General features: G+C 35.8%; 1 protein-coding gene across 3 annotated transcripts in view; it reads left to right on the forward strand.

Annotated features, from left to right (window-relative positions):
* dock4 (dedicator of cytokinesis 4) overlaps positions 1–24,676 on the forward strand; it is an 85,628-nt gene that overhangs the window by 27,620 nt on the left and 33,332 nt on the right. For 2 of the 3 annotated variants that reach the window (XM_051884240.1, XM_051884241.1), the window contains exons 8-20: positions 1,290–1,441; positions 2,990–3,071; positions 4,640–4,700; positions 5,355–5,487; positions 6,371–6,459; positions 14,236–14,361; positions 15,265–15,389; positions 15,588–15,750; positions 15,887–15,993; positions 16,349–16,505; positions 19,018–19,115; positions 19,230–19,313; positions 20,325–20,425. In XM_051884240.1, coding sequence (XP_051740200.1) covers positions 1,290–1,441; positions 2,990–3,071; positions 4,640–4,700; positions 5,355–5,487; positions 6,371–6,459; positions 14,236–14,361; positions 15,265–15,389; positions 15,588–15,750; positions 15,887–15,993; positions 16,349–16,505; positions 19,018–19,115; positions 19,230–19,313; positions 20,325–20,425 — 1,478 coding nt within the window. Of the gene's footprint in view, positions 1–1,289; positions 1,442–2,989; positions 3,072–4,639; positions 4,701–5,354; positions 5,488–6,370; positions 6,460–14,235; positions 14,362–15,264; positions 15,390–15,587; positions 15,751–15,886; positions 15,994–16,348; positions 16,506–19,017; positions 19,116–19,229; positions 19,314–20,324; positions 20,426–24,676 lie in introns of those variants that run through there. The other variant, XM_051884242.1, reaches the window with a different exon arrangement.

Raw genomic sequence — 24,676 nt, forward strand, 5'->3', positions numbered from 1 at the left:
TTATTTTATTTTATTTATTATTTTTAATACTATAAATGGTGTTTTTTTTTTTTGTTAACAATGCTTCTCAGTATGGCATAGCACACATAATTTTTTTTTAATTTGATTAAGTTAATAATTTATTTTATTATAAATTTTTATTTTATTTATTTATTTATTTATTTATTATTAAATATTTTAAATGCATATTATAAATAAAATATATTATTATAAATTATAAAAATACATATTATTTTAATTATTTAAAATATCATAAATACTGTTGTTTTATTATAATTCCATTGCTTACTTATCAGTATTAAATATACATATTTTTTATTTTAATTTATTTATTACTATTTATTTAAAATACTATAAATAAAATAAATATAATATATAATAATATAATCATTATTTTAAATTGTATAAATACTATTGTTTTATAACTACACTTATAACTATACTCAGTATTAAATATACATATCACACAAATTTGGGGTAAAATATTTTATTTTATTAATTTTTTTTTTTTCCTTTTTTTATCTATACTTAATAATAGTATGATAAAATAAAACAGATTATTGCATTATGAAATTTAATTCTCACACAGTTCTGCATTTTAATTCCGTTAGAAGAAACTATCTTAGTAGTCATTATTAAGTTAAGCCTTTGTATCAGGAGAATTCTATAATGCCTTAAAATGCCTAGCTCACTAGGTTTTTAGAAGAGAGCTAGTGAGACAACTCCAATGTAGTTAAAATTCACAAAATTCTCTTTCTTTTTCTCTGAGCTGCAGCCCTGACCACACGTGTCCCAGTTTCCACTGGTCCATGGGTGGGCAGAGGTGTGGGGGTAGGGGTTAAAGGAGGAAGGAAAGAAACAACAGAGAACAAGATGTGGGTGTGGATGTACTAGACTAGAGAGAGCGTTTAAAGCATGGATAGTAGGAAGTGAGGGCGCAAGCAAAAAAGACACTAATATGGCATCCCCAGGATTAAGTGAATGTTTGTTCTTCAGAACAACAAAGGAAAGGTCCAAAGCTTAAATATAAAACCACAGTGCTGGGGTCTGTTTTTACCTTATATAACATAATAATGTTAATGAAAGTTATTATAATTTGATATCTATTATTTATAGCAAAGAAATATACATAGGTTGATTTTTAACAACGAACAAATTTAGCATCTTACACAAAGATGCAGTATGTGCAGACGTGGTAGGGATGGGGTACTGTTAGATAATTAGAAATTTTGAGTCATCTTGTTGTTGTAAATGTCTTTGTCATTGTAATCATATTTTCTTTTAAATAGATGGAGAGACGTCATCGTAGACGTGAGGCTCCCCCGCAGGCCAGTATGCACCACCTGTTCCTTCAGATGAAGAGCATGATGAGCTCAAACCTGGGGGAGGAGTTGGAAGTCTTCTTCTCTGTCTATGACAGCAGGGAAATGCGACCAATCAGGTGCCATCTCTGACCCTCTCAAGTCTCAAGTCTTTAATTTGACTAGAGTATGATTAATTCACCCGCAAATGAAAATTCTGTCCTTATTTAATCATGCTCATGTTGTTTAAACCTGTATGAACACTAAAGATGATATTTTGAAAAATATCTAATTTTCCTTACAATGAAAGTGAATGGGGTTCAATGTTGTCTTGTTTTGGACCCCATTCACTTTCATTGTACTAACAAAAACAGCTGAAACATTCTTCAAAATATCTTCTTGCATATTTAAAGGGTTAGTTCACCCAAAAATGAAAATTCAGTCATTAATTACTCACCCTCATGTCGTTCCACACCCGTAAGACCTTCGTTCATCTTCAGAACACAAATTAAGATATTTTTGATAAAATCTGATGGCTCAGTGAGGCCTCCATTGCCAGCAAGATCATTTTCTTTTTTCAATGCCCAGAAAGCTACTAAAGACATATTTAAAACAGTTCATGTGAGTACAATGGTTCAACCTTAATATTATAAAGCACAAGAATACTTTTTGTGTGACAAAAAACAAAATATCTAGTGATGGATGATTTCAAAACACTGCTTCATGAAGCTTCAAAGCTTTACAAATCTTTTGTTTCGAATCAGTGGTTCGGAGAGCCAAAATCACGTGATTTCAGTAAACGAGGCTTCGTTATGTCATAAGTGTTTCGAAATTTCAATAGTTCACGTGATACGCGCTCCGAACCACTGATTCGAAGATGAACGAAGGTCTTACGGGTGTGAAACGACATGAGGGTGGGTAATAAATGACACAATTTTCATTTTTGGGTGAACTAACCTTTTAAATACATAGACATTTGAGTTAGTAATCAAAAGGTTGTAAGGTTGTCACTGTTGACTCCTCACTAAATTCCACCAGATCTAGCAAAAATAAACAATACAGGAAAAAATTCATTCTGACCTTGATTTCATTAATTATGAATCGCTGTATTCCTTCTAGCTGTCTGAAAGATGACTCCAACCCCAAACAGTCATCCATCAGTGCATTTACCTTGAGTATATTCTTATGACGCTATCAGACTATTACGTTGATCGTGCTGCTGCTGGGAACTAATATCTGGAATTCAATTCAGTGCAACGTCAATGCATCTGTTTACGACTCTACATCAGCCTGAGGGATGTTTTAGTTTCACATCCATGATGGAACTACGGCCTAGATGTGTTTGTTGAATTTTTCATTGGTTTCTGTCTCTTTTTCTCTCCCTCCTTCTCTCTCGCCCCTCATGTTAGGGAGTGTACTATTCAGGCACCCCTCCTCGTTGTAAATTATTCAGAACGAGTGACGCCCCAGGGCACTTAGTGAAAGTGAAGGAGAATCGAGGAGATATTGAGCCTCAATGGGCCTCTCCTTGTAATTACCTAGCACAAGTGTCAGAGGAAATCCACTAACACATGCAGTTGTAGACGCACATGTACACACTCACGCTCACACTAGTCTTGCTGTGATTCCTTATGCTTCATGGCATGTCTGAGGTGAACCTGACTGTCACTCTCTTTCTCTCTGTGCAGTGAGAGGTTCTTTGTGCGCCTCAATAAGCAAGGGCTACCTAAGTCTCCAGAGAAGACTGAGAGGCAGTGTACACTCTTTGTTGTAAGTATGGACTTTTTCGAGGTGCACCAAGGGCGTGTCCTTGGTCCTTTTTGCTTGTTTTGGCATTAAATGGATCTGGTGCTGTTGTCAATAAATAAATTCCTGAGTGGAACGCATATTCTTGACTGAACATTATTTTTGAAAATGTGGAAGGTTTTTAATTTAATTGTAAAGAAAAAATTCTTTTTTTTGCAAATCTGAGCAAGAATTTTTGAGGAAAATAACTATTTTATATGTTTTCTCGACAGTTTACATTTGCTGCCAAATTTATATGATTTAAGAAATTATATTTTTGTGGCAAGACATTGAATCAACATTACAAAAAGGCTTTAAAAATATTGTTTTGTTTTGCTGTTTATTAGGATATAATGTCATGAACACCCAAATATTTCAATTGTTCTGCTCCTGTGGTTGTTTTGTTTTGTTAGTTCTCTTATTTTTGTTCTGTTTTTGTTTTGTCAGTTCTTTTGTCAGTTCTTTTGTTAGTTCTTTTGTTAGTTCTTTTGTTAGTTCTTTTTTGTTTTGTCAGTTCTTTATTGTTTGTTTTGTTTTGTTTTCTCAGTTCTTTTGTTCTTTTTTGTTGTTTTGTTTGGTCAGTTCTTTTGTTCTTTTTTGTTTTGTCAGTTCTTTATTGTTTGTTTTGTTTTGTTTTTTGTTTTGTTTTTTGTCAGTTCTTTTGTTAGTTCTTTTTTGTTTTGTTTTGTCAGTTCTTTATTGTTTGTTTTGTTTTGTTTTCTCAGTTCTTTTGTTAGTTCTTTTTTGTTTTGTTTTTGTTTTTGTTTTGTTTTGTTCTTTCTTTTAGGGCCCGTCCACACGGAGACGCTTTTAGATGCATACGCAAACATTTTGTATCGTATAGGCGTTTCGTCCATATGGATCTAGCATTTTCGGAGCATGAAACCGCTATTTTTTGAAACCGGGTCCCAGAGTGGATAAATCTGATAACGACACCCTTGTGTTTCCGTGTGTACAGCCAATCCGTATATTTTGTGAAACGATGATGTCATCACCCCACATGTCGATCCTAGTCAGACATCGCTACATCACGTAACAGCAACAACAACAACAATAGCGGACTACATGCTTGTGTTCGTACTGCAGAAGCTACCGAGCCTATTAGCTTTACTAAAAATAAAGTTTTATTTCTAAACTTTACTAAAGTTTGTATACAGCGAGTTTATGCGCATGCTCCAAGTCTTATTCTCCATTTTTAGTCTATCTCTGTGGCAGAATTACAGCGCCACATACTGATCTGCATGTATACTACATCGTTTTGAGTCGGTTTCAGTGGTTTTGTGTGTACGCTCACACTGATAGTTCTTGAGACGAGGAGAAAAAAAAAGATCGGATAGGGAAAGCTCTGGCTTTGTGTGGATGTGGCCTTATTTTATCACTATTGTTTATTACATTATTGCATTGTATTGTTTTTGTGTATTTAATAGCAGTAAATTACATTAAACTGACTTGATCGATTAAATAGTAACTTTTAAACAGAGAAGGTTTAGAGAAATGTTTGGTACATGTAATCTAGTGAATGTTGCTCAATGAAACGTTTGTCTTTTTTTAAGGATTTGGGAAGTAGCGATCTTCGCAAAGATGTGTATGTTGTAGCTCATATTTTTAGAATAGGTAAGAGCTGTTGGATGCATATCACTTTTCTCGCCGTGTGACCTGTCATAATGCCTCAGATACGCTATCATAGGTGTCATATGGATCTCACAACTTGATAGTGCACTACTGATGCTTTAAGATTTGAAAAAGTGACAGATTACATCAAATTACGTCAATAGTTGTGGCAGTATTATAACGGCTAAATGACAGGCCACTTCAAGTCAAATGTGACTAAGATGGTGTCTTTGTCTGTAAACGTCACTTTTGTGTCTGTGTAGCAGTCGTCGCTACATGCATGACCTGCATTGGTACAGAAACTGTGATGTTACAGTATAGATTAATGCTCATTTGCATGTATGTAATTCGTGTCACTGTGGACTGGGAAGTGTTTGTTGTGTAACGATTGTTGGTATGTCTTTTTGTGTTTCAAGCGTCATTATAAAGTTACAGTATATAAGTGTTAATCATTCTGCCATAAGAGCTACATAAAACTGACAAGTCAGCTAGAGTTTCTGGGTAAGACACAGCTGTAATGCTTAAGTGTCACATGACGCATTATATCTTGTGACAGTGCTATGTGTTCTTTGAGGCAAAATGATAAGTCTCTTTGTATTAGCATATGTATTTATTTTCATACAAGCAGTGTGTAAGCCACAATGTGTGTGTTTGCAGGGCGAATGGTCGCAGGAGAGAAGAAGAGTGTGAGTAACACACAGTACAAACGTCCATATGGATGTGCCGTGATTAGTGTGGCTGACCTGTTAACGGCTGACTTCAAGGACGATCACTTGCTAAAGATCTACTCGTGAGTATCACACCCTAACTTTTTGAAGTAACTTTATGAAGCTATTTTATATATATATATATATATTATATATAAAATATATGTGTGTGTGTATGTATGTATGTATGTATGTATGTATATATATGTATAAAATATGTTTTTTTGCCTACACATATTTTTATTAAATATAGTTTGGAAATGATTCATTCAATAATATTAAATCGATTTAATCGATTTATAATTGATAAACTGAATTGAACTTACCATCTCTAGTCGATTCACAGTTAGGGCTTAGACAGAATCAAAGAAGCAAATTGATGCACAAATTCAAGTTTTGTTCATTTTATTTTTTATTTATTTTATTTTAGTTTTTATTTATTTTCACAATTAATGTTTTGTTTTGTTTTTGCTTTGTTTATTTTCAGTTAATTTTTTTTTTAATTCAAATTGAAAGTTTTTTATTATTTTTATTTTTTATTATTATTTTATATTTATTTTTATTTATTTCATCATTTTATTTTTTATTCACTTTATTTTATTTTTTATTTATTTTCACAATTAATGTTTTGTTTTGTTTTTGCTTTGTTTATTTTCAATTAATTTTATTTTTTTATTCAAATTGAAAGTTTGAATTGATTAACTTATTAAATGTGCTATCTTTAACTCGTTTCTATTCTTGACTCATTTCAATTTTTTGTTTTGCATTTGATGTGAAATGACTTTAATTCTATATTTGCTACTCAAGTCTAAATGACAGAGTGATGTGAAAAAAGTGCATTATATTCATTGCTGTATTCCCAATTTTCCTTCATTTCATATTACCAGGAAAATCAGATTCATATAAATCACACATCCATCAATGTAAGTGGTTACATAGTAAACTTGTGGTGCATTATATTCACAGATGTAACACAGAGAGCGAGTGGTACCAAATCCATGACAGTATTATCAGGAAGGTCAGCTCACGATACAGCCATATTGGCTCAAATACAGGTAAGATCCTCACAATCCCAAACTAATTTTGCTTGTTTTCTTAAAGGGGTAGTTCAACCAAAAATAAAAATACTTTAAAGTTTAACTTCGCAGATTTTTAATCCGCTTTGTATTGTTACAATGTCGTAATGTAAATGAACAACACAAGGGTTTTCTACTAATTATACTTCAGCATTTTTGTATCCCGCCCACGGACAGTCGGATTGACAGAGGGTTATTAACAGTTATTGTAAGGGTAGGTTTATCACTGAAAATTTTATCATATTATGTCTACTCTTGAAACAGTATTATGGTAAAAATGGAACTCTATGGCAACAGCTTTCTTACCTGTAGGCGACAGCGATTTGCTTCGCGCAGAACTGACGGAACGGTCGTTTCTTTCAGTTTTTCCCCTCCGTTTGGCCTAAAACACTGTGTTCATGGTCCAGTTTGAAATGTTGACTACAAACACAGAGGTTTTTCAGTTTTTCCGTCGCAGTGTTCTCTCTGTATTTACGATTCTTTGTAGCCATTTAGCCACCGCCTACAACACACTGAATTCTTCACTGGAAACCGAAACTAACTCTTGAATTCTTGCATACAAGTTGACACCATTATGACTAAAAGTTTGCTAGGAAGTATTTCCTACTAAAGCAAGGCGGTATTTGACTCTGGTAAACATATTCATAGCAGACTGGTGGGAGTGGCCTTGGACAGCAACATGCCCAGTGTATTATGTGTGTTAAACTTTTCCCAACCTAATTGGCATAAGGGAAGACAACAGCCTTTTTCTCTGTTTTCTCTAGTCAGGTAGTACCCATTTAAAAAATTGTTTGCTTTAGCCAAGTTTTATTGACATTTTGCCACACTCTCATGTCATTCCAAACATGTATGACTTTCTTTCTAAAAAAGGAGAAATTTCAAAATGATGGTCTGTTCCTCACACAGTTTTCATACGACTTCATAAAACTTGGATTGTAACAGAATTTCCATTTTTTTTTGGTGAACTGCCCTTTTAAAGAACATTTTGTCTGTCATAGCAACAGTGTTTTTCTGAACCAAGTGATCCATTTAATTGAAGTATTCAAATCGTACCAAATCACGCTGCAGAATTTCTTTTCTTCTTGCTCTTAAGATATAAATAGCAGAACTCTTTACAGAGAAATGCCGGGATCTCTCCTAGCAACAGGTTCTGAGCAGCAGAAGAAGGCTGCAGTCAAAGCATACGCCAGTATGTATTCAACAGAGAGACAGAGCAGAGCTTTTGTTTTTATGACGTCTGTATGACTCAGAGAGCTGCAGTTTTAAGCATGTTGCTACAGTATCTGGTGGCTACAATGTTTGTTTGGAAATTGTTTACTGGCCCAAGTCAAGAGAGTCCACCTCTGAGTCTCTATGATATTCTGGTCTCTAGATATTGCTCAAGCCTCTACTTCAATGTAAGTATATTGTATTTTTCTGTTAAAAAATCATAAAGGTCAGCCTGTGTCAAATCAGACAGAATTAAAGAGGACATGTTATGCTTTTTTAATATATTTTCAGCTTTCTTTAGTGTGTAATGTTACTGTTTGAGCATGAAAAAGGTCTGCAGAGTTACAAAGCACAGAGCCACTCCAAAGGGAGTTATTCTCTATATCAGTAAGGACTGCTTCTGACCTCCCTGAAATGCCTCGATTGTAGTCTTGACTTTTCTTCCAGGAACGAACACGTTACAGTATTCCTCATTTAAATAATTCCCGCCAAAATCATACACAAAATAGGTGAGGCCTGGTTGAGTTGCGTTAGTAGCAGTGTTGGGGAAAGTTACTTATAAAAGTAATGCATTACAATATTGCGTTACTCCCTAAAAAATTAACTAATCGCATTACTTAGTAACTTTTTATGTTACATTACTTTTGCATTACTTTTTCTTATCTGGGCTGGGCTGTTTGTTTGTTTTTATATCAACAAAAAAGTTCTATTTTTGGCAAATGTAAAGGCCCTTTCACACCAAAAGTGAAATGAATAAGCCTCAGGCTGAAGGAAATGCAAATTCACACCAGTACAGTAGAGGGCGCAGCTCAAACAAACAAGCCTTTCAGCTGTGCTGCCATTCTGGAATATAGAAAAAAGTAAATGTATGCTCACATTTAGTCTAGAACTAAAGTAAATGGGAAAACAAAGTACTTGTTAAACAGCAAAGTTACTTATTTGAAAAAGCAACAAAGCAATATTTTGTTGTAAATTTAAAAGTAGTGTTACTTTACTAGTTACTTGAAAAAAGTAATCTGATTACGTAACTTGCGTTACGTTTACGTGGGAGCGTTTGACAGCAGGCGTCTATCAGTGAACTGGTCTGCGATAGACGGCTGCTTTCAAACGCTTCCGTGTGTATCTGTATAAGTGCTCGGTAAAGAGCGTCATTGATGATTATTTACAACGTTTTTGAAGCGTTGATCATTGTAGCCAATCACAGACATATCTGTTGAGTACTTGAACACAATGGCCAATCAGAGGTGTTTACGAATCCACTCAACAGCGCTCAAAGCGTCACATTTTTTTAAAATTTCAGTACCGACTATCGAAGTCTGTACTTTTGACAACTCTATTTCGTAACACTGTTTATTATTTACAAGCCAAAATTTGTTTTTTGTTTTGTTTTGACAATAGCTATGTTTCCATCCAAAGTTGCGAATTTAACATAAAACTTTTGCGAATAAAGCAGCATTCCCATCCAGTGAGTCGTAGTGAACAAAATCTTCCTAATAAACTGTTGCTAAATATCACTAAGAAAAATGGAAGTTGCTGCAGTAGAAGCCACTGTATATAATAATTTTCGTATATAATAAATTACTTTATTATAGCGAAACGCAGTAAACGCTGTCATGTTATCTTGCATTCAGATGCCTGGTGTTTGTGAACGCAATCGTATGAGACGCTTCTTGGAGGGCTTTATACCAAACCACTTTAACGACCGACTTTGCTCAGGCATTACAAAATGACCAAAACAGCATTTCAGATGCTGCGCAACGATATCGGTCATCTGGTTGGTCCAGTTAGGCTGTCTCATTGCAAAGTTTTTTGATGCGCATCAAGGAATTTATTCGGTAAAAGTGTTTCCATCGTATAGTTTATGCGCATGTTTTCATATTGCATAAAAAAATGTATCCAACTCAGTTGAGCGCATAAGTTTTTATATGCACATTTTTAGAATTTATGCGAATCTTGCCGTTGACATCCAGCTTTATTTAATGCGACATCCCAAAATGCGCATAAAAATAGGTGGATGGAAACATAGCAAATGTTGACTACCTAAGACAATCTTGTGGCTGTGTTTATCTGAAAGTCTGGTCCAGCTTTAAATGTACAGACACTGTTTTGGGACAATACACCTTCCAGTGACTGGCTTATAGATGTCTCAGCACATTGAAACAGGATAGGATGGGAATTACACGCTTCAGCTTTAAACATAGAATCCAAAAACACAGACGTGTAATTCATTCAGCTTGATGAGAACCTGATCTCAATCAGCTGGTAAATGCGATTCTGTCATCTACAGTAATTCAGTTACACTAAATGAATGTCTTTTTATCTGCTGACCATTAGTAGCAATTAATCAGTCATACATCGGCTATCAGTGTGAACTAGAACGCCATATCGATCGCGTGCACAGAGAGCAAGCTGACCCTTTTCATGTCATTGTTATCACTTGAGATGTTTTGAACGAGCAGATCGCCAGTGCTTCTAGCTAATCTCTGGGATAAAAGCCAAATTACTGTTATTGATTTTATTGCTCGGTTAGGAAACCTAACAACAATGTTCTTTTTCGGTTTAAAAAGGCAAACAGATGAAAGACGAAGTGGGGTCTCTGAGTGCATTGTGTTGTGTTGTTGATGCCATGTTTTGTGGAGGTGGTGGAGTAGTAGTTATGCAATCTTGGTGTGCATCATCTCGCAAGTGGTTTCAAAATGAATGGACTGCTGGTGATTTCACTCGTGTGGGCAGCTTACTCTGAATACATTACGAAACCATAATGAAGCCATGATGCTTCCAGAGCTTATAAACCCATCAAACTTCATCTATGCAACCCGAAACTGAAAAATTACCCAGAATGCATTTGTTGTTTGTGAAGTATGAGACAGTTCCTGTAGAACAAAAAACTTAAGGACCCTGAGGAAGACATCAGAGGCTTAATCTGGAAGAAGAGGGCTAGATAAAAAAAAAAAAAATAAGATAGCCGATCAATCAGGAAGGAGATTATGCAGTTTCTCATGTCAATCTAAACCGCAGGCCGTGTCCCTCAGCAGATGTACAGCATGGTTACACTTGAGATGAAAGTCATTCAGACAAATGAAGGAATGGGAATAGGCGAAATTTCCATCTGTAAGAACTCAACATCTAGCTCGGCTTTGTGATTAAATAGCTCAAAAAAAAAGAAAAAGAAAAACCAAAAGTGTTTCTTCAAAGAGACTTGGGACTTTAAAGTGTAAATCTAGAGCACGGATGTCAGAATCATTGGCTTTCATCAGTAGTATAAATGAGGGAGGCAGAGAAATGCTTGTCGTTAAATGTGGTGGAACACAATAAGATCTTTTTGATTCGATGGAGCTGTTATGGTAACAAGCACAAATGTTACAAATAGGGATTAAGGCACTGGATTACCCATAATTCATTTACTCAAGAGGCAGTCGGGTCATTCCTGTTATGCAGGACCTTTTGAACTCTGTAATTTAAAAAAAAAATTATGTAATTGTGTTTTTTGTAACTTTTTATTTGTAACTTAAGATGAAACAGGGTGGATCATAACAGAGTGGAAATAAAACAGTGTAGCTGTTGTTTAGAAGGATTGTATAGAAGCTTGTTTCCTCAACTAAATAAAAAATAAAAAAGGTAATTGCGACTTTTTATCTCACAATTCTGACTTTTTCTCAGAATTGCGAGATTTCAACTCACAATTGCTGTTTTATAAAGTCCGAATTGTGAGATATTCTGACTTTTTCAAGTTTTTATCATGTAATTCTGACTATATAACTCGCAATTCTGACTTTTTTTCTCAGAATTGTTTATATCTCGCAATTCTGACATTTTCTTATCATTGTGAGTTTATATCTCCTAATTCTGACTTTATAACCTGCAATTGTGAGTTTATATCTCACAATTCAGAGAAAAAAGGTCAGAATTGCGATATATAAACTTGCAATTCTGCCTTTTTCGCATCTTCCTGTTATGCAGGACCTTTTAAACTCTGTAACTTTTTAAAAAAAAAAATTATGTAATGTGTTTTATAACTTTTTAATTGTAACTTAAGATGAAACAGGGTGGATCATAACAGAGTGGATATAAAACAATGTAGCTGTTATTTAGAAGGATTGTATGGAAGCTTGTTTCCACCACTAAATAAAAAATAAATAAGGTAATTGCAACTTTTTATCTCACAATTGTGACTTTTTTTTCTCAGAATTGCAAGATTTAAACTCACAATTGCGTGTTATAAAGTCAGAATTTCTATATATCGTCGCAGTTCTGAGTTTTTATCACGTAATTCTGACTTTATAACTCTCAATTCTGACTTTTTTTCTCAGAATCGTGAGTTCATATCTCGTAATTCTGACTTTATAACATGCAATTGTGAGTTATAAAGTCAGAATTGTGAGATATAAACTTACAATTCTGAGAGAAAACATCAGTCCTTTTTTTCCTTTTTCTAACAGGCAATTGCGAGTATACACTCAAAAAAAATATTTTGGTCTAAATTTGAGTTTTATGTAATTGAATTACATTCAAATTTTCCATCCATCTAGATTACAAGTGATGATGGTTAAGTGATGTTAGGCATCATTTCATCAGAGAATAAACTCTGAATAAGATGAATGAATCAAGTCACTAAATGATGTCTAACATCACTTAACCATCATCACTTGATCACATTCTTTTGACTTTTGTGCCATAACAAATGTTTTATAAACACTCAGCTACAGCAGTCAGAGAACAACTGATGCAATAAAGCCAACACTGTCCTCAAAGATGGCAACTTCAAATGAATTCAATAAATCATCAACATCTAAACCTCTGTTAATTCTCATAAGAATGACAGAAATAACGTCAGTCTAGTTAGTAATGAGTGAAACTGGTAATGTGTTGTAGAGTTTGGGAAGTTATTTAATCAGTCTTTTATCTTCAGTTGATTTCATCGAAGGCTGTAGGCTTGTTCGAGATGCATCGGAGTACCACGAGAGCAATTCAGAAGCATAAGGAGTCGTATGCTCTCCAAACGCTCTCGTGGTACTTTGATGTCTAACACAAATCGGTCTGGACAGCACCGATGCATCTTGAACAAGCCTACTGACTGAAGTCAGTTGGAGTTCTTGTGTTTCTCTTTCCTTCAGTGATTCTGCTTGTTAACAGCAGGTGTTCATCATTAATGCTCAATCATCCCTTAATTATCTCATTAACTCCGACACTGCTTCAATTGTGCTTTAACTCTGTAGTGTGCACACACATGAACGCTAAGCAGTGTTAATTAACGTGGGCATTTTTCTGCATACTATTACATAAATCGTATCCATTTCATTTACGTATGACTGACAAATATGAATCACATTAAGTTTATTAGTTTGTTTATGTTAAAACTATGTAATCCAAATGGATGGAAAATTTGAATGTAATTCAATTACATAAAACTCAAATTTAGACCGAAATATTTTTTTGAGTGTATATCTCACAATTCTGTGAAAAAAAAAAAAAAAAAAAAGTCAGAATTGCGAGATATAAACTCACAATTCTGCCTTTTTTCGCAATTGCAAGTTAATATCTCGCAATTCTGACTTTATAAGATGCAATTGTGACTTTATATCATGCAATTCTGACTTTATATTCTATATTTAAAAAAAAAAAAACTAAGACTTGTTAGATAAAAAGTCGTAATTACCTTTTTTTATTTTTTTTTATTCCATAGCGGAAACAAGCTTCCATAGAATTGAGGGTTATCTTACGTGATGTGCGTTTTGAATTTTTTTTTTAATATTATGATATTTTAACAATATGATGGTGATAATGTCATCAAACAGGGTGTAATGTTTCAAAGAGAGACAAAATCAACGAATACCACAAAACATTACAAAATTTATCAAATTCATTGCTGATACTTACTAAAGTGCATGCTGTTGTTTTTCTAACAAAAATGATGTCACTTCCTGGTGGGTGATAGAGTTAACTAGTTAGTTATTGTATGAACATAACAGGGTGGAATTGTGGTATTGAAGAGACTGGAAAAAATCTAAAATATAATTACAGATAAAAAGTGCAGTGACATTTAAGCTCTGCGAAATTTTGCAGGGAAATCTAGTCATTTCAATAGGAATCCGTGCAAACTGGAATTTCACGAGAAGGCGAAACATATACCCATGCAGATTTCGCAACCGACTCAAGTTTTTTCACATGAATTTGCCACGTTGACCAATAGAAAACACCTTGGTTTGAAAGTGACTTCTGTGTGAGCGGTGCTTTATACATTGCTATACTATTGACAGTAGACAATGGACTTTTTTGCCAACAAAAAAGTTGTGAGATTTGCGTTATATTTCATAATAAAATGCTGGTTTAAATAGTGAAACTATTTAGTAAGCTGTGGAACTATTTAAAATGGACCCAATAAAGTGTGATTGAATAATGCATATTCTGTTAGGATTATGTTTTAGTGTTCCAGACATGCTTTATTAACCAGGAGGTACTGCTGTTTTTGTTGGCAGACTCTCATGTTACGTTATTGTCAGATGTTACCGCAAAGGCTCATTAAATGCACTTGTGTTTATTTTGTAGGCCTTAATGTGTCTCTTCAGCTCCTACACGGGGATATGGAGCAGATCCGTAAGGATTACATGCGTCTTTTCACCCGCAACGTCTCTATTACGAAGAGGCTGGGTTTCTCCGATATCATCATTCCAGGTGGGATAATCTCGTTTTGTTGTCATTATGCTGCTCTTTTACATCACATTACCATTGAATTTATGTCTTGCATTGTTGTGCAAATTAAAGCTTTAGCTTTACGATATCTTTTGTCATACAGTCATCATATGGTAATGTGGCCGCTCTGTGGCATCTGTAGTAATGGTTTAATCATGTCATTATGCAGTAAATTAATTGCTTTGCAGTGTAAAAACAGGTTTTACAGGAGCAAAATACTATTTTTATTGAATTACCATGAACTTTGAGATATCACAGTGTCCTTTATACCATAATATAACACACTTACTAAAGATAGCACAGTCTAAAAAAACGTCAGTGTTGTACAAAATCAGATTGATTTTACAGGATGTTCTTGTTTTGCACACTATCACATAATGTACGTACACAACAAAAGCAGTGGGAGTTAATCATGAAAAATGTATTCTGTACTTTTTTTACACAGTGCAATGGTTTGGCCACATTTTATTTGATGTTTGCTTTCACACCCCTAGCGATGAAGCACCTTTGAGCCACATGTGTTGACAGAGTAATTAGAAATGTTTTTTGGTGTTTCTAACATCTCTGAGGAGCTGAAATTTAGTGACTAAGAAGTGTGGATTGGCAAAAGAAACATTTTTGTTGTCCTGCCTAGATTGTACAGTATAAACAGTGTGTATAAAGGAATATGCCTTACATAAATACATACAGTACAACAATATTGTATTGAAGAACATTGTAAACAAAGTGTTCATGGTCACTTATCTATGTATCAGCACATAATAGAAAAAAACAACTCAATTTTCAGCAACCTCTCCTGATAGGCTGATTTCAACACCTGATAACCACTTGAAAGTGCTGTGCTGGTGGAAAATCATTTGAGATACGGTTATCTTCCTTCTGCAGGTGAAATAAGAAATGATCTGTATGTGACCCTTGAGAGGGGCGAATTTGAGAAAGGTGGAAAAAGCGTGGCACGTAATGTGGAAGTCACTGTCTATCTGCTGGGAGGTGATGGGCAGCTGCTGAAGGTGAGAACCATCACTGGATGTCATTTGTTTCCTGCGTATAAATTAATAATTGTCTCTCTCACTTTTAGTTTTCACATTTTTATATTTACTATTTATTAACTTAATATGTGTTCAACTTTGTCACTTACAATATGACTAGAAATATTTATTAAAAATGTAGTTAGGGTCAGTTTCATGTTCTCTATTTCTCTGTCTCAGGGTCTGGTGTGTTGCGGCTCCGGGGAGCCAGGAGTAGATGAGCACCGCTCTTTTGTCCTGTATCACAGTAACAGCCCTCGCTGGGCCGAACAGATCAAACTGCCCATCCCTCTGGAGATGTTTCACGGCACACACTTGCGCTTCGAGCTCAGGCACTGCTCCAGTAAGACTCCGCTATGCTTCACATGCACTTTCTTGAAAATTGATTTTACATCTACTTGTTATTCCACCTTCTGAGATTTTAGACTTCCTCATTATCAACTCATTTCACATAACTACTGTTCTCTCTGTTCATGCAGCAAAGGAAAAAGGGGAGAAGAAGCTTTTTGGCTTCTCTTTTGTCCCTCTGATGCAGGACAATGGGAGACCGCTGCCTGATGGGACGCATGAGCTCATTGTCCACAAGGTACTGTGTCTCTCTGTCTCTAAGTGTATGACTTTGCTATATTTTTTATGTTATATTTTAAGTTTCTCTTCAGGTTTATTTGTCACTTATTGTACACATTATCATTAACACACATTAGCATTACACATTAGCATTACACATTAACATATTTAGGGGACCATAGAATTAAAAAGTTTGAAAACCCCTGATCTAAGTAATATTAATGATCTATGCCTTTGAATGGTTGTGACGTCAAAATCCCAAGCCACAAATCCAAAAATGAATTCTCCTTTTTTAATACAAAATCACCCCGATGGTCTTACTGTGTGTGTATGTTATGAGCGTCTGTTGTCTTTGTACTTCTCGTTCATAACAGTGTGAAGAGACAGCTGATCTTCAGGATCCTGCTCGATACCTCAAACTGCCGTTTTCCAAAGCCAGCCTCCAGCCGGCCAACAACCAGACAATAAAGAACAGTAAAGAGTCCTTCTGGATCCAGTCATCTCTCTGCTCTACGAAACTCACTCAGAATGGTGAGACAAAGTTCTTCTTCATAATATGCCATAAAAAAGATTTTAAATGATGTTATTTGGGTTTAAAATTTGTGATTAAGTTAAATCTGATCTGTGATGAAGAAGAAACAATCAAGAAGAAAACCAATAAAATGTACAGCAAGCAAAATAGTCTAGTTATAGAAATAAACATCTCGGTCAACTACATATTATCTCAAATCTATCCCATCCAGTCTGTTGGAAAGCGGTGATTTCAGAAATACCATTTTTCTTTGTGCCATATGGCCCCGTCTCACGACCTTGATATTGTGATATATTGATCTGAGCCCTTCAGCAGGTGAATGTCATGGTAACAGTGGCAGAAAACAGAGAGGTCTGGGTTTGGACCGGAGATCACAGCGGGCTGAGCCCACACCTGCCTCTGTTGACCTTGGAAGTTCGCCCAGTGTCTCTGCGGCTCTGCCGCGCCTTCGCCCAACTGCACACATATCAACGGCCATCTGGCTGTTATTTAACCGAAGGCACTGAACCCAAGTTAGATTCAGTTTATATTGCATCTATACTCAGCTAATCTTTAAAAAGCCTGAAGCTTGAGACTGATTGTATTCATCTTAACCTTTGAGCTATAATGAACTATAGGCAAAACCACTTGCGTAAGTATTAAGTCGAATGTCTTTATTTCTTTGTTATTCTTGCATTGTCCCATCACATGTAAATGTTTGAAAGGCACCTTTAAAGGACCATTTGACCAGTTGATTAGCCAATGGTTGATTTTGTACCAGTTGATACACCAGTGATTGACACCAATAATGACAGTTGATTCACCTTAGGTTGATTCACCAGTGATTGATTTACCACCGGTTGATTCGCCAGTGGTTGATTTACCAATGTTTCATATGATGCTGGTAAATTCACCTACAGTTGATTCGCCAATGGTTGATTTTGTACCAGTTGATTCGCCAGCGGTTGACACCAATGATGACAGTTGATTCACCTTAGGTTGATTCACCAGTGATTGATTTACTACCAGTTGATTCGCCAGTGATTGATTTATTACCGGCTGATTTGCCAGTGGTTAATTCACCAATAATGACGGTTGATTCGCCAATGATTGATTTATTACCGGTTGATTCGCTAGTGTTTGATTCACCAATAGTTGATATGACAACCGTTGATTCACCTACAGTTGATTCGCCAGTGGTTGATTTTGTACCAGTTGATTCACCAGCAGTTGACACCATTGATGACCGTTGATTCGCCAGTGGTTGACACCAATGATAATGGTTGATTCGCCAGTGATTGATTTATTACCGGCTGATTCACCAGTGGTTGATTCACCAATGGTTAATATGACAACAGTTGATTCACCTACAACTGATTCGCCAGTGGTTGAATTTGTACCGGTTGACTCATCAGTGGTTTACACCAATGCCAACAGTTGATTCACCTTAGGTTGATTCGCCAGTGATTGATTTATTACCGGCTGATTTGCCAGTGGTTAATTCACCAATAATGACGGTTGATTCGCCAATGATTGATTTATTACCGGTTGATTCGCTAGTGTTTGATTCACCAATAGTTGATATGACAACCGTTGATTCACCTACAGTTGATTCGCCAGTGGTTGATTTTGTACCAGTTGATTCACCAGCAGTTGACACCATTGATGACCGTTGATTCGCCGGTGGTTGACACCAATGATAATGGTTGATTCGCCAGTGATTGATTTATTACCGGCTGATTCACCAGTGGTTGATTCACCAATGGTTAATATGACAACAGTTGATTCACCTACAACTGATTCGCCAGTGGTTGAATTTGTACCGGTTGATTCATCAGTGGTTTACACCAATGCCAACAGTTGATTCACCTTAGGTTGATTCGCCAGTGATTGATTTACTACTGGTTGATTCGCCAGTGGTTGATTCACCAATGATTGATATGACAACTGTTGATTCACCTACAGTTGATTCGCCAGTGGTTGATTTGCCAACAGTTGATTTGCCAGAATTTGATTCACCAATGATTCACCTACATTTGATTCAACAGTGATTGATTCATCAATAATTGATTTGGATTTGTCAGTGATTCACCACTGGTGAATAAACTGTTTTCATATCATCAGTAGGCGAATCAACCACTAAAGAATTAACAATTGGCAAATCAACTGCCAGCATATTAACCAGTTATTGATTTATTAACGATTGATTTGGATTCGCCGATGGTTTATTCACTCAACAGTTTATTTGTCAGTAGGTGATTCATCAATGATTCACCACTGGTTAATATGTTGACCAACAGTTGATTTGCCAATTGTTAATTCTTTAGTGGTTGATTTGCCAACTGCTGATATGAAAACAGGTTATTCGCCAGTGTTTGATTCAGTAGTTGTTAATCCGCTAGTGTTTGTTTTGCAAATGAATTTAATGGAGCCATGAATGGTTGATTCACTAACAGGTGATTCGGAAATTGATGACTCAGCCACTTTAAATAGTTTATCTTCAAAAGTGCATGTTTCTTGTGTTGTTTTCAGGTGACATGTTGGACCTGCTGAAATGGAGAGTCCATCTGGACAGAATCATTGACTGCCTCTCCAAACTCAAGGACATTGATGGCACTGAAATTGTTAAGGTATAAACCACATACAGCAACTTGTTTTTACCACTGAAACTGCAGAAATAGCACAGAATATTTTTTCCCAAAAATATATTTTTGACTCTGTAACATTTGATTATCTCTGTACAGTTTTTACAGGACACTCTGGACACCTTGTTTGGGATTTTAGACGAGAGTCCCCAGCGGTATGGACTAAAGGTGTTTGACTGTCTGGTGAGTGATGTTTTGTTCAAACCTTATGAATGTGAATGTATAAAATGTAGACAATTCTTTGCTCTCAAGTTTCTAGTTTCCACAGATACTCTACATATTTTGACTGCAAACTCATACAAACTCATCCATCTCCTCCACAAGGAGACAGTTTCTTGCTGTTAATGAGTACAAGATGCTTTCCTCATCTCTCCTCCACTGTGTTACCACGGTTACATGCCAAATATGGCAACTCATAAAATCCATCTTAGACTTCTCTTGCTATTATCCAACTCCTGTCCTCATATCCTCTTTATTTCAGGCAGAACAAAGTACTTCTAGATCAGAAAGCACATTTTAAATAAACTCTGCATGAATGAATGTTGTTTTAGGCTGTGTGGGAAGTGTTATATACAATAACTTTACTTTTTACATGGCTCTCTGGAATACTTGATTCTGATTGGTCAATTGCAGCATTCTGCGGTCCATTATAAAAATGATTATTGTCTTGGGCATTTGATTTCCTACAGCTGTCCTAGTTTCAAGTCTCATACCACAGTTGCCTCTTTTTCAGATAATAAAATATTTTAAACTGAAATCAATATTTAATATCATTAATTTGGTATTATACACCAGATAATGTATATTAACAGTTGATTCACCACCAGTGGTTGATTTTTTTTTTTTATCAATGATTAATGCACCAGTGGTTAGTATGTTGATGTTTGATGCACAGACAGTTGATTCAGTAATTGGTTGATTCGTCAACTGCTGATATGAAATGGTTGATTCATCAGTGTTTGATCTGCCAATGGATTTAATGGATCTGCTAAACAACTGATTCACCAGTAGTTGATTCACCAAAGTTTGGTACACTAGCAGGTGATTTGGAAACTGATTCAGTAATTATTGATTCTGCTGATCAGTATTGGAAAATAAACTCTGAGAGGAATTAATTAGCATAAATTATGTTAATATTTTTACTAAAGTTAGCTTATGATTTTACTGAGGTGATGATTTGTATTTTTTCCTCAGGTTCACGTTATAAATCTGCTGCAGGACAGCAAATTCCAGCTCTTCAAGCCCGTAATGGACAACTACATCGAGAACCACTTCGCCGGTGCCCTGTCCTACAGGTAAACATTAGGGATGGGGGGAAAAAACGATTGTTACAAATCATGATTCTTAAGACAAACGTTTTTTTAAAATCATAACTGATGAAAAACTTCCTGCAGCAGTAGGTATGTCCGATCGCACAGAACATTTTTCGTTCACCTGCGCTTCTTTTCCATTGTTTTTCTATGTAAACATGGACTTGACGGACATCTTTGACCGTTGTGTTCACATCTTTTGCGGCGTCTCACAAACAAAATGCAGCGCAAGTTTTTAAGATGCCAGACAAGTACATTTTTAAAACACGAGACACGTGCTCTAGGTATTTGCCTAAAAAAAATTGTGATCCATGCTGGCAAAATGCGCACAAGCTAATTATGAGCTACAGACAAAACAAGTCAAAAAAGTTGATTTTGGTCGAATTTGAGGTTTTCACAAAAATGAGTTCATTAAGCCCTCGTCTAGCAATCCCAATGCTCCAAATAGCAGTTAAACATCTAAAAGTATCTTTATTTGTATGTTTTCTGAGAGGAGTATTTTTCCTTTGACCATGAAAAATGCTGTTTTTCTCTGCTCGCTTCACCACTCGCACTTCCCATCAGCACAAGTTTGGTATCGTTTTAAAGCGCAGCATTCCAACTTTGTGAATATTCATAGTGAATTCTCAATGGCATGAGTCTGAACCAATGAAATGTGATTTTCAAACTCATGCTGATGTAAACAAATCAATCTTACTCACGCTGACTGACAGATACGAAGATCCCGATATACACATATAAACAGAATTACAGTAATTACAGAATTACAGTCATTTGTTCTCTGATTCCAACAAATCGTACATCATTTTGAAGGTTTTTTAATAGAGATTGTGAAAATAACAATAACTCAGGCTACACAAGTAAAAATTATGTATTCAAGAATTGTATGAATTTTGAAACACTCAAAAATACTGGAGCTCCTGTGGTGTTCAGCTGAAATAGAATGTGGTGCTTTTGAGAGAGTTGCGTTTGGTAACGTAGAAAGATGAAAGGTGTTTTATGTTGAGCTCTAGGCCTTGTATACTGTAACCCCTGGAGTTTCTCTGAGTTCACAGGTCCTCTCAGCACAGAGGGAGATGTATGTCAAGCCCAAAGCACAGCACAGTCTTGCTTTCATCTGTCATAACCTTTTTCATTTTACTGACAATGCAGTTTTTGTCCTGAATGTGTGGTCAGGAAGGTAATGTGTGTTTGTGCTGATGTTGAATATTAAGGTTGCACGTGTCACTCAATAGGTTGATGCTCCTCAAAGCTCTTCATTTGATTTTTGTTGCTCTATGTCTGTCTTTTCCTCCTAATATTTTTGTTTTTCCCACCTCTGCGCTCTTTTTATTCCTCAACACACACACACCTTCTGCTTTCTGTCTCTCTCTCTTTCTCCCTAATGTTTACCTGTCTTCTCTCTGTCTGTGTGTGTGTGTGTGTGTGTGTGTGTGTGTGTGTGTGCGGTGTGTTCTGGCCGTGCTGTCTGTCAGTAATGAGGCGTGTTGTTGTGTGTGGGCAGTGATGTAGTCTCTCTTCTGTAACACACTGAGGTGTGGAGCATCATGTCAGAGCTGAGGTGGATGTGGGCGGCTTGCAAAATACTCACTTTCGCACTGTTCCCGTCACCCAGTTCCTTAATGCTGTGCAGCGTTTCTGTCCCGTGTCCCTTGTAATGCTGTTTCATTTATTTTATTTTATTTTATTTTATGTATGTTAAGTGCATGTTTACATTTCTTATAATGTTGTGATGCCTAAATTCACACATTTTTTATTTATTTTAATTATTTTGCATTGTAATAATATATATTTTTATTTGTTTAATTTTATTTTTCATTAAAATGTAACTTCACCGATTTTCAACCTGCTTTGTATTATTACAATGTTGGTAGTCTATGTAAATGAACAATGTTTACTCGTTCCCTTTGTTTCCTGGACTGAGAAATTCACCTTTACTTGTCAGCAAAAGTCTGCTGGACTTTTGACAGCTCCAGGGCTTTCATGAAAATTATAATACTTTTGCATTATTGTATCCTGCCCATGGACAGTCAGATTGACAAAGGGTTATTAACAGAACAGTTATTGTAAGGGTAGGTTTATCACTGAAAAGATAAAAATATCGTATTATGTCTACTCTTTAAACAGCATTATGGTAAAAATGGAACGCTATGGCATGAGCTTTCTTACCTGTACGCGATGACGCTTTGCTTCAAGCAGAACTGACGGAATGGTGGATTCTTTCAGTTTTTCCCTTCCGTTTGGCCTAAAACACTGTGTTCGTGGTCCAGTTTTCAGATTTTCTGTTGTGGCGTTCTCTCCGTATTTTCTTTGCAGTTTTTAGCCACCGCCTACAACACGCTGGATCCTTCATTAGAAACCGAAAATAACTCCCGCTAAACTTGTACTCTTTGAATTCTTGCACCCGGGAACAATACAAGTCGACACCACTGTAACTAAAAGTTTGCTAAGAAGTATTTCCTTCTAAAGGCGGTATTTGACTTTGGTAAGTGTATCCATAGCAGATTGGTGGGAGTGGCTTTGGACAGCAACATTATTTTATTTTGCATTGTGTGCATTAGGCATATGTTTACAGAGTATTTCAGACTATTATACTTCAAAAGAGCCAGGAAAATCCCACTTGATATGTTCCCTATAGATTTCAGACAGTGTTTTTTTCTTTTTTCGCAGCCTGTTTTCAGTTAATGTTATGTGCTTTGTAACCACACTCACACACATCTTCACACTGCACTGTCTCTCCCAGCATGCTCAAAGACACACTAAGGTTAATCTGCAGTCAGGATGGATGCTATGGCGATGAGGGTCTGTTTGTCTCAGGGTAGTGAAAAACCGAGCCGCTGGGTTCAAACTGTGTGTCAGTATTCCTGAAGTATCAGAAGTAAATATAGCTGATGCTGCCAGGGCATTTACTGCTGTTATCTCTAGTGAATAAACACTCGAGGTCACATAATAGTCTCACACTTGCAAAGCTAAGTAGTGTGAAATAAGAGGTCGGTATTACATTAGTCATTTATGGCACAATCTAGGTGTAGATATTTGCTCATGAATTGAATCGTATCTAACATAACAGATTTGAATCGATAGAACAGAGCGGACTGAACTGAACTGAGCTGAACTTAATCAAACACAACTAAATCTAATTGTATTGATTCTATATGAATAAAGCTGAATTAAATGAATTAAAACTGAACTCATATCACATTTAACCTAACTGAACAGATTTGAATTGACAGAACAGGCTGAACTGAACTGAACCTAGCTGAAATTAATCAAGCAAAAATAAACTGAATCAAATCTTTCTGAACAAAACTGAATTGAATCAAACAGAACAGAACAGAAAGCTGAACTGAGCTAAACCATTTCAAATCAAATTGAATCTGAACAAAAACTGAACTGAATCTAATCAAACTGAACTGAACTGAAGGCTGTGTAGTTCAGCCAATAGATTAATATTAACAGTCAGATCTCGGTGAATATAAATAGAATAAATAATATATAAAAAGATACATTCCTTGATTGCTTTTGATATGGTTGGACTATTTTCAAGGCAGTTGATTTTATCACAATCATAACATGAGGTGTTACAGTGTGTTTAATTAAGATCTAATTGGATTTTAAGTGAAATCTTTAGGGGGAATGAGAGCTGGTGTTACACTGTGGTTGACATTAATTGCAAACCCATGCTGGGAATGTTAACATTTTCCTCCTTATGGCCAAATTACTCTCCTGGGCTTCCAAAATCAAGAAAGAGGCTCATAAAAGACCCAGTTTTCCTCCAATTATTTTTTTTTTCCCATTTGTAATTAATCATCTTACTTTAAAAATTAATGTTGCATTAAGCAATATAGCCAAACAGAAACGTTTAACCAAAAGGAAATTATCCTCCCTATTATTTCTTCAAGTACTCCTTCCAGGTTTTCCAAGATTTTGACCCACTGTAGATGCCGTCCACAGACTGTGAATATATGTACACCTTTACACACACTGTCCTTCTCACACAGATCTTGATGGATTGGACCCTAAGGATGTTTTAAATCATTTTAATGTGTTTTGACTGTCAATAGAGACCATTAAACTGAAGTCTATTTACAAAGTTTCCTGGCAGCTGCATCAAGTATTCATGAAGACCTGTGCACTCTAACTCCACTGATTCATTGTCACAATCACTCAAACACCTCAGACGTTTCAGTGCCTGAGTGGTTAAGAGTTCTCATGGGATACACTGGACCGTTAAGG

This window comes from Ctenopharyngodon idella, chromosome 24, assembly GCF_019924925.1.
Source record: "Ctenopharyngodon idella isolate HZGC_01 chromosome 24, HZGC01, whole genome shotgun sequence".
Lineage (NCBI taxonomy): Eukaryota > Metazoa > Chordata > Actinopteri > Cypriniformes > Xenocyprididae > Ctenopharyngodon > Ctenopharyngodon idella.